Source organism: Mchenga conophoros, linkage group LG23 (assembly GCF_057382185.1).
Source record: "Mchenga conophoros isolate Kocher_MC1m ecotype Shallow Benthic linkage group LG23, M_conophoros_male_GT1.1, whole genome shotgun sequence".
Classification (NCBI taxonomy): domain Eukaryota; kingdom Metazoa; phylum Chordata; class Actinopteri; order Cichliformes; family Cichlidae; genus Mchenga; species Mchenga conophoros.
Window position 1 is genome coordinate 4,354,560 of NC_140547.1, and position 11,194 is coordinate 4,365,753.

The 11,194-nt window shown below is 43.6% G+C and overlaps 1 protein-coding gene across 1 annotated transcript; it reads right to left on the reverse strand.

The window, feature by feature from the left end:
- Positions 1-1,173: 1,173 nt before the first annotated feature.
- On the reverse strand, positions 1,174-7,861 carry LOC146546437 (C2 calcium-dependent domain-containing protein 4C). The gene is made up of 2 exons (XM_085265532.1): positions 7,571-7,861; positions 1,174-6,712 (listed from the first exon to the last, which is right to left on the reverse strand). The coding sequence occupies exon 2, from the start codon at positions 6,661-6,663 to the stop codon at positions 5,407-5,409; it is 1,257 nt and encodes a 418-aa protein (XP_085121658.1). The 5' UTR covers positions 6,664-6,712; positions 7,571-7,861; the 3' UTR covers positions 1,174-5,406.
- Positions 7,862-11,194: the final 3,333 nt, after the last annotated feature.

The following is an 11,194-nucleotide window of genomic DNA, read 5'->3' on the forward strand; positions in this document are numbered from 1 at the left end:
TTTACTTTGAGGGAAAACTTCAGGACCGTATGGATGCTTTCATTCTTCCAGTCACATGCACCTTGCAAATGAAAGGTCTGTACAAATGTATGAACATTTACTACATCTACTGTAACTAGAGTTGAGGTTTTATTGATCAAGAACCTCAGCCCATGCTCAAATATCACCTGAAGTCAGAGCACTCATTAACATCAAACCAATAACAAGATAAGAAGGAGAATTCATTGAATTTCACTTTTAATTAAAGTTTTTCACACCCATTAACACAGCAACTGGAGAACATCTGTAAGTGGCTGAAGCGTCACAGTATAAAAATCTCTACCTGCACAGGTCCAGAAACACAACAAGAACAACAACTGCACATGGAAACCAACTTCCACCAGAGAAATGAAGGAATTCGATATCAAGTAACGGACCGGCACTTTGCAGCTGCATTTTCCAGAGCGAACCTGTCAAGACAGGAAGACTTGAGAAACACAGTGTATTTAAAATAAAATATATATATACAGCATATTTTTAAAGCAAATCTTAGCGAGAAGTGTGACTAAAGTCAGCGTCAGTATAATATTCAGCTCAGTCTCTCTCTCACACACACACACACACACACACACACACACACACACAGGTATTGACACTTTTCTCAATTCTCATTTTAAATGTCATCAGTCAGGCCTCTCTGGCCTGTGTCTAATTAAACAGCTATTGAGTGCAGAAATATACAGACTGATTTCCACCACAACAGCAGGGTGGATAATGGGAAAGTAATTCCTCTGCTGATGTAATAAAGGTTAGCTGCACAGGCGCAGTGGCGATTAGAGATGCTGTAGTTTAATACCCTGACAGCTGCTGGGTAAACTGTCGTAACATCTGGTACGTATGGTGTGTTCGAGCTTATTACTGTTGTTTTTTTCAAGCTCCATCATCAGCTAGCTCTTTCCTGGTGGTTAACTGCTAAGTTGTGACATCAAGGAAGAATTCAAACAGTGGTCTGACATTTTCCCTGAATGTCAAAGTTAAGATGAATAACTCGAGTCCTGTTGGCCTCAGCTCTTGCCGTCTTTAGGGGTCCCCATCGCAGATCATCTGCCTCCATCTCACCTTATCTCTGTCACGTCATCTTTCTGCTTCTCCTTTACTACATCCACGAATCTTCTTTGTATCTTCCTCTTTCCCTCCTGCCCAGCAGCTCCATACTCAACATCCATTGTCCACAATATCCACTATCCCTCCTCTGCTCATGTCCAAACCGCTCAACCCTCTGCTATACTCATTACTAATCCTGTCCATTCTGATTACTCCTAATGAAAATCTTCAACTCTGCCACCTCTGCCGCTTGTCTTTTTGTTAGACCACACATCATAGCAGATCTCGCTACCATCTTATAAACCACTCGTCTCCACCATTTCCACCCCGGCTCCGCGCTCTTCTTCCCCTTTCTTGTGCACCGTTCATTGTTTTGGATGACTGACCCCAGGTCAGTTTACACTCCTCTACTCCTTGCGATTTCAGTTCAAAATATCATCCAAAAGCTGACAAGAAAATGAAGCGAGTCAGATGTGAATAATAAAAGATTCGGGTAAAATATTCTTCAGAAAAACTTTTAAAACCCCAGTTTGTACTTTGGTTTGCATTCATTGTGATAAAAAATAATTAACTGGTTGAATTTATTTAAGTTACAAGATGTATGTACTGATGAGGGTCTATCTCACAATTTGCAGAGTATGAACCTGTGACATATTAACCGAGAACAGCACAGCCCATCCAAGCAGAAATACCAGATTAAAGGCATTGTTTTCAACTCTATTAAAAGATAAACCACATGAAAACAGTTATAAAAATTGAACACACTCAAACACACCCTCCATATATTAGCTGCAGTTTTATATACACATTAGTGTCTGCAGGAAATCCTCACCTATAGCACAAGGAGAGCCACAACAGCACAATAAGAATCCACTGAGATTTAGTACTGAAACTACTGGAACATTTTAGGCATGCAAAAGAAACATCGACAACCAAACAATTTGGAAGTTTGAGTAAAAGAAACAACAACAAAGTCTACAAGCAGGCACTGTATGTTGCACACAAGTATGCAGCAGGGATTGCAACAGATCACAGAGTTTCACGCCATAACAATCCAACCAACAGAGTCACTGTATATGAAGCACAACGATAGTGGTGCTACAAGTGAGCTACAAACACCAGGTGAGAGCGGTCCTCGTATAATTAAACGAAGCTTTGGGTGGACGTGTGAGGAACTCTCAGTAATTTGCATCAGTCTGATGTCTCTGACTTATTTTCTTTGTGAAGTCGCTCTCCTCTGCTGGGCACTCGAGGTTGCAATCACTTCCAATTTCTTCTAATTCTTCAGAAGGACGACAGAGAACAGCAACAGAAGGCGGGGCGGCTGCTCCCGTTAAAGCACACAAGGTTGTTCTCTCGACATCTCTTTCCTGACTCGTCTGCTTCCTCCCCATCGGACTTGATTAAAGATGAAACTGTATATCTGAAAATGTCTGTCATAAGCACTTCTCCCTCGCTGGTGCATAATTAGCATTTCACAGACAAGTGTATATACACAATACAAACCCAACATACATCGAAGAGTCGTTTCAAAGCATTCAGTTTACAAAATACGACATAGAAAATTAACAACTTTAGACGAAAAAAGGAAAAAGAAAGGAAATCAGGCTCAAAACACACACTCACACACACTCACGTACACCCACAGTGTAAGGCTTTAGGGTTTAATTAATCCTTGCACACATCATGCAAAGACCAGCGCCATGTTCACACTGTGCAGCTGGTACTTGCTGTGACAAGTTTTCTAATCTGCTCAAATGAGACATTGAATAAAGTTACACAATGCACAATGGTATGATCGTTTGTCTACTGCCAACAAGGCAAATGTACAGTACAGTGCAAAAGTCTCAATCCACCCTTCATCTCTTTATTCATTTGCTCCCAAGGAGACAGGCTTTCGTGTCATTTTTAAGGTGGCCTTGAGCAACAGTTTTCCTTTGGCAGCTTTTTCACTCATCTTCAGTCCAGTCCTTGTACCTGACCATTTTCAGAGTCTGTTAAGCCACTGACCTATGTGTCTACACATAAAAGACGAATTTAGAAATGAGCCGATTTTAAATAAGTATATTTTGGTACTTTGTTACTAGCGGCTGATCACACAAACCATCGTTTGCTCACATCTTTTTTAGTTGAAAGGCATACTGTCCTACTGGGCATGTACGGATACGGGGCTACGTTTTAACTAGGATCTTGTCAAAAATGATGGAAATGTGAACACAGAAAATCACCACTAGGTTTCAATCCACCGTACAGTACTATCTGGAAAGCATCTGATCGTCAAGAGCTTCATTTTTCTACATGACAGTGATCCCAAACACACCAACAACGCAGTGAAAGCATACTCGGGTAGAAAATTAAGCTGTACTATCAGTCATGGGTTGGTCTCTCCAGAGCCCAGATCAGAATTAGTGAAGCAGAGTGGGATCAGTCAACATCCAAAGGAGAGCTTTGAATGTCCTGGAGAACTATTCCTGAAGACCACTTAAAGAAATTAGCAGAAAGCTTGCCTTTGAGAGTTCCGGCTGTGTTGATGAATATAAAGTGTTCATAGCAAATATTGACTTTTAAGCTCCTTAGAATTGCACACTCTCAGTTTTTGCCTCGTATACTGTTTTTCCACTTATGTTTGCACGTTTTAACAAATCGCTGCACTTATTTCCCATTTTCCTTAAAAGGATAAAGAAATGAGGGGTGACTATTGGACAGTACTGTGTTGTTGCATAAATTTAAAAATTAAAAAGTTAAAAAGTTCGACTTTCTTGTCCTGCTGCAAACAGCAAATCAGCACTTTGTCCAGTGTAAACCTTACATTCACTTGTAATAATCAAACTAGAAAATGTCCTTTACATGCTACTATATTTAAAATGAGTCCTTTTTTCATATCTGTTGAGATTTGGAGTAAACAATGAAGAGTGAAGCGACCTGGAATGAAATTTTAAATGAGGGAAAGACCATTTGAGTATTTGCCTGCGTTTTTATCTTGTAGTTCAGAATTACTAACTGGTCTTGGAGTCGATGTCGATGTTTAATCAAGGTGCCCACACTGGACTTGACTGCATGTTGACGGACTGTTATTAACTGGAGTGCCCACACCGCTATTTCATCACAGTATAAGGATTTCATCAACCAGATAAATATGTATATCAAATATACTGCAACCAGTTTCCCTTGCTGCTCCACTTTCATTAACTCATAGCTGTGTTTCATACGGTTACAGACATGACTGGAGGCTATTAAAAATATTAAAATCCAAAAACATTACTGCTCACTAATAAAAATCTCATTTTAACAAGTCATTTCTGTCTATAATTAAGCTTTAGGAATATTTTAAGGTGAAGAAATCTGCTTCTAACATAAGATTTTTTTCATGGATAGTGTCCGAATCTTGCTCTGCAATCAAAATAGATGAGAAATGATTTGTTTACACCTAGGCTATTTTTCATATTTTGCATGCTTGTAAGAATACAGGTGGTTTTGCTCTGTTTTGTTCAATGACGTGTCAAAAAGACAGCGACAAATGCTTTCTTTAAAATGTTTGATGCTGAAGGAAAGGATTAAACACGGGTGGTTATAAACTCTACAGACATCGTTTCCCCACATTTGTAAATGTTCTGTAACGTTCAGTTATCCTTAATTGTATCGTTATAACATAGACTTTAGTGTTTCTTACAAGATCAATCGTATTATAATTGTACTTTTTGATGGGCATGTAAATGTGGGCTGCTCTGGCAACTGGGATCAAAGGGTCATTTGCACATCAGGCTCTAGTGCCACTTCAAAGCTCCCACCGTTTCACAAAAGCATCTCTGTGCCCGTGCAGCACATGGCGAGATGGGGAATCGCATCCAGTGCTGCTGCGGATTTCTGCCACATTACAATAATAAAACCGTGGCACGCACAGATGAGCGCAGTGAAGCACAGGTGTCCTCCAACCTTTGAACCGGAGCTGGCTGGGAGACCCGGCCAGAAAGAAAACCTTTCATGTGTCAAATTCAACCGTTGCTGTTCAGCCCAGCTTGGTTTAATGAGTGTTCATTAATGGGAGAGGGAGTTAGGCAGAGCTTGGGATGATAAATCCTTGAGGTGTCCACATATCGGCTACATCTGGGTTATTTAGTGCTCTTAGTGTTTATTTAGATTTATTAAAGCTGATGTTCCTTATGGGATTGGTTTTCATTCTTGGAGGTCCTTCCCTGTCTTCTCCCTTTGTCTTTATGGTCACTGTTAGAATAAATAAAACATAGAAACCAGTGCAAACATCTAATTTAAGCTTAATCTGTATCCTCGCTCTTTGCCCCCCTTTGACCTTCAGTTCCTGGAGCTTTAAACCCCTGAGAGCAACTTCCCCAGAGGCACCTCTCGCTCTCCCAGCAAGGTGTCCCTTTTGAGGCTGGTGCCTTTATTCACCACCTTGAACTTCACGGAGAGGCTCTTCACCTGAGTCGAACTTATGGAGTCGAAGAAGAAGTCCTCGTTAAAGACCGGGTTGCGGCTGTTCTTGATGATGTTGCTCCTTTGCTTCTGCAGCTTGCCCGGGTTCAGATAGACAGACACGCAGCAGTTGATGCTCTTCATGTCGAAGTGCTTGTCGTACAGACTCTCCGCCGCCAGGACGCGGATGAGAAGGCGGGAGGTGCTGGAGTCGTAGTTGACGCTGATCCGCACTGTCCCGCCTTTGTGCAGGTTGATGGTGTGCTCCCGATGGAGGCCGTGGTCCGAAGCTCCAGCGCCGCCGTGATAGGTGGGGACGTGGAGCCGTCGCTGGACGTTGGGGCTGGGCTCGGCCGAGCTGCACTCGTCGGTGGAGAGGGAGCTGTGGCGCGCGAAAGTCCGCTTGGCTTTCACCACTTTGGCCTGCGTCTCATGGGTGAAGATCTTGAGCAGGGACGCGGAGCGAGAGAGCAGAGGGGAGCTGAAAGGGGAGGACTCGGCTGAGGAGCAGGTGTCGCTCTCTCCGCCGCTGAAGTATCGGTAGGGATTCATGTGAGAGGTGTTAAAGTCAGCTGGATTCAGGTGGTTTCCCGTGTCGCTGCTTCTGCCCGGAGTCTTCCTCTGCGTATTTGGGGAGGTGATGGGACTGGTGAGCTCGCAGTGGAACAGCGACTCTTTACGGCGCGTGTGGGGGCTTTCCTTCAAGGTAGCAAACCCGTAGGACGTCTGGGTCTTGGGGACATAAGGCAGAGACATTGCAGTCTGCGACTGGGGGTCTGCGTTAGTGTCTCCAGCCACCACATCATCAGCACTCTCTATCTGTATAATGTGGCGGTTTGCAGCTCTCAGCAAGTTCTTGGTGTCTCCTGCAATCTTGGCTACCAAACGTGGGCTTCTCGGACTGCTGATCTTCCCACTACCGATGGTGTGCTCAGAAGTGGACGGGTGCAGGCCTTCTTTGGGCTTTACGGCGGGGATCTCGGGCTCTGGGGGGCAGCTCACCAACTTCGGAGGAATGAAAAAATCTGGGATCCTGTCGGGGGTGAGGACGTTGCTGTAGGTCGGGGTGCCACCCTTCTTGTCCCCGTTCTCCCCCTGTCGCAGAACACCACTCTCCACCGACCCGCGGATCTTATCCAGAACCCACATGGTCCCCACTGGAAAGTGGGATGTGTGGAGTAGGTGCAGTCAGGTGTGTCTGCAATTAATAACACACATGGGTGGGCGGGGAGAGGGAGAAGGGGGGGGGGGGGGGGGGGTTAAACGATCAGAGCGTCACTCCACGGAGAGAAGAGGGATAAAAAATATCACCTGAGTGCTTTCGCGCTGAAACGCAGTCTGTGATTAGGACCGCAGGCGTTTACAGAAACAAGACTTGAGTAAACAGGAAATATTATAGCGTTATCACACTGAACCTGAGCTTAACTTTCTGTTTAGTGTCGAACATACGGACAAACCCTTCTTTAAAAAGGTTTTCTAGGCTTATAAACAATAGGAGAGAATCCTTTGAACGGACAAAAGACAGAGCATTACTAAAAATAAAATAAAATAAATCCATCTACATTAAATCTCCAACACATGGAATAAAGTCTTTGTGTAGTTTTTAAATAACAGAGTGTCTTTACGGACTAACGCAATCAGTCTGCGGATAAATCAGCAACAAAGGATTTACTTCTCGATTTCCGATCGCACGGTCACGTTTTAATGAGCAAAATTTAAAAGTGCATTCTTTGAATTAGAAACTCTCCCTAATGATGTAACTGGAAACTTTTAATTTGCACTTATGCTTTAATCTAATTTAATTTCAGTTCCGGGAAGACGACAAGAAAAGAAAAGCTCACAAATATAAATTATTTTACCAAATGCATTAATAACGCTCCTGCATATAGATATTCGATACGTTTCGACATTGAACGATCACATGAACTCGTTTTTTAAGAGAAAAACTCAGTAATGAAAAGACAGTTCAACAGGTGCCTGCATGTTTCCTCTGGTCTGCTTCGAAAAGCTCAATAATGTTGATATCTGTGCTATGTAATAAAATTATGATACTTACAGCAATACAGAGGAAGACGCAGTCCTCTTTTTTTCACTTTGCTTTCGTTTCTTCAGTAACAGGTGTGCTTTTTTCCCCCTCTCTCTCAACCTCTCACACACACCTCGGGTAAGTCTGTGCGCTCCGTGGCGCTACTCTGCGCCCTCAGACGGTCTCGGCTCCGGAGCGCCTGTGGTGCGTTTTATAGATGGCACACAGATGCAGCTGACCAATAAGATCAAACTGTGCGTTTCCGCAGAACCAGCTAGAAAGAACACCAGTTGCTCCTGTGAGGAAAGGAATCATACAGGTTGGGTTTACATGAGTCCCCAAGAGTCACTGCAGTTAACTGCCGGGGTTTTCTTTTTAACCTTTGCGCACAGCACTGAGGTTTTATGTTCCAATCATTCATTCTCTCTCTCTCTGCATATATCCATATCTATCTCTATAGAGATAGATATGTACATGGGGCTGTTTGACCAGAAAAAAGCACAAGCAGACAATGCAACGTGGAGCATATGCAACTGTGTGCTGGTCCAATTAACTTTAGACTGACCTTTTTTTAACTCTTCTTTTGTGTGTGTGTCTCTCTCTCTTCGCGTTTAACCCGACCTATTGGTCTCCCTGGAAACTTTGCTATGGCAACAAATACATTTGTCTAAAATAGGGCTGACTTCATTGATCTGCAGCACAAAAGGCACTTTATTTGTCCAGATTGCCTGGTTTTGAGTCAAGTGCCATACAGCCCGTGGACTGAGAGGGCTACGGCTGCTGCTGCTTTATCAGAGATCAGTAAATAGACAGCAACACTAGACTGGCTCGCCAACTTAGAAATGTGCAGATGGAGAGTGTCCGTGTCTGGTGACTCTGACAAGCGCTTTGCAAACAAGTGATTAGCCAACATTTACCGCGCGCAGACCTGGAATAGGTGTCAGCATCTCTGCCTGTCTGTGCCTCAGGCGCATGGAAAACGAGCTTGATTGCCATGGGTCGTGTTGTTGCCCTTCTTGTCATAACTAATTGGGAGCTCACTGAGGGGAAACAGGCGCTCTACAGTAAACTAACAGCTATATTTGAACTCCGCGCTGAGTTCAAAGTGCATAAAAGGTTCTCCGTAGCCTGTCATGGATACATTATTTCTCTTCAACAAACTCAGAAAAAAGAATAATAATAATAATTAGACTAAATTCTCTTGCAATGTCGGTTCTTAATGTGCTGAGGAGAAGCAGCCAAACATTAGCATGTCAACAAGTTCACGGTGACACTGAGGACACAACAGCAGATGCTTTGCAGACAGAGTTCAGCAGATATGAAGTCAAATGGATCTTACTAGCCGTCGAAGTGCTTCCTCAAATTACAGGTCATTTTTACCTGGTCTATATAGCATAGGTATGGTTGAGGGTGACGGCAATCAATAGTTTAGTAAACAACGGATACAATAAAAAAAAACATGCAACCTTTGCATGGCAGCTGATAAAACGCCGAGGGCATCATCAGATATTGTATTGAATAGTTTTGGAGTGGATGACGCACATTAATCCCCCTGCAAGGATTCAATACCTCATCAAATGTGTGTAATCGGAGTTGTGCAGGTGCTTTTGTTTTAAAATCAGAATTGATCGACACTGGTCTGTCAACATGTCGTGACATTTGAATTTAAATATTGCGGAATCCTTTTGAAACACGGGTGCAAGAAACCGCCATTCTTACTCGAGTGTCGGAGTGGACATAATTATACATCTCGTCTTAGGAGGTCCAGCCAGGGGTCACCGGCTGATGTAATCTGGAGGGGGCACTTACCATATAGATTGCAAAGACACATTTGAACCCTCATCCACTGCATGCCAGAGCTGCCTGATCACCATAGAGACACTTGATGCCTCTTTAAGCAAAGCCCGTATTACAGTGGGAGGCTGTCAGTTTAGTAGGTGCGTAACGGAGAGCGTCAGAGCCTTAAACTACTTTCGATTTATTTTCTTTCTAAGAACTCATGTCTGTTTATAAACCAAACTACATGTCTGCACCATCTGGCTTCAGAGTTTATTTAAATGATTAACCAATTATCACATTTTCTGTCCACAGACTAATCAGGTAACCAAGGTTTGGACACTACAGCATAAATTTAAATGTGAATATATTACCTTAAAAGTGTAATAGAAAACGAGGCTCATTAAAACTGAAACTACCTCTTCTGAATGTGCTACTACTCTGTGCACAACTCCAGCCTCACACTGCGAACAGCTTCCTCTACAAAATAATGAGATCAATACACCAGCGGCGGAGAATCTACTGAGAAAAGGTTAATGTGTCTGTTCTGCTCTCATTAAGGGGCTGAACCCTACAACTCTGTCAGAAAATGTGAGGAACACTGAAGCTATTACAAACCTGACTGTACCAAAGTGGCCTGCCCCACTGAATAATACAGAGCTGAGTCAGTGTGATCGTGTTTGCTTGTTCTCTCTGTGGATGGACAGATGTACCGCCGAGGCTGTGACTAAAGGACAAACCCCCGAGTGTGTTTCAACACTGTGGCATCCTCTCTGCTGACGCTCGACTGGCTTCCTAGAAAGACGGGAGGGAGAAGTTGGAGCTGGTACACAGAAAGCTGCACCAAAGCTCTGCAGGAGGTTCAGTGCTCCTCCTCGTAGAGTCGCTTGTTCCGTCATCGCTTTGAGTGTGTTTACTCTTAGCATGTATGGCAACCCATTAGTGCCACAGCAGACACGCAATAGTGCGGTATGCTTCATCACTGTTCTTTGCGTGAAAAGGTTGCACAGACCTCCTTTTCACTGAAGAAGAAAAACAGCCATTCCCTGTTATTCATTCATCAAAGCTCTGCTGTAAAAGCTTTCAAGCCATCTCTCATACCATGTAAATCAGGATCGAGGAGATCGCTAACATAAGATGCTGCACTACCTTCAGTAGAACTGGCTTCAGATACCATAGATTAGATTTGTTATTTCCTCTAAGAAATGCTAAAATCTCACAATGTTGTTTTTAATACTTTTTTTACTGTCCTCTTCTTCCTGCTAATTACATTCTTGTTATGGTTTCTGGTCGCAGGTCTCTCTTGTAAGAGAAATAAGATTAAGCGGCCCACTCTTTATTGTCGTCATCCATCTTTCTTCCCTCCTGCCAGCCTCTTCCCACCCTACAGACAGCTTCTGCCGCCTTATGCACAGACATAGCATCCCAATAACCAACTCTCTATCCTCTCACTCTCATTTCGTCACCTCCTCCAGGCTGTCCATGCAGGTCACAGACGGCTGGAGCTCAGATGCTTGCCAGTTGGAGCAGAGCAACTGAGTAACGCACGTGGCTCGGGGTCACAGCGTGAAACCAGAGCCACTGTTCGTGGCATCCAGCTCCTGCTCAGCAGCCTGCTTTTTCTGGTCCACTGAACTGGCATTTTGATTGGGTGGACGCAGGGCAAAAGGTCATACCCGTCGCCACAGGAAACACATCTGATCGGCTCGGCAGAAAAAATGGTGTATCACCGTCAGAGGACATCTCGTGATCTAGGAGCATGGGAGAGCGTTAGCACATAAATGAGAAAAGTATACTCTTGTGTGCACTACTCTATTATTGATCGACATTTTTGTCAGCTGAAAGCTCCCGCATGGCATTTCAGATTCATGATTTTCA

Coding starts and splice junctions, on each gene's coding strand:
- LOC146546437 (XM_085265532.1), bottom strand. CDS start 6,663: ATGTGGGTTCTGGATAAGATCCGCGGGTCGGTGGAGAGTGGTGTTCTG.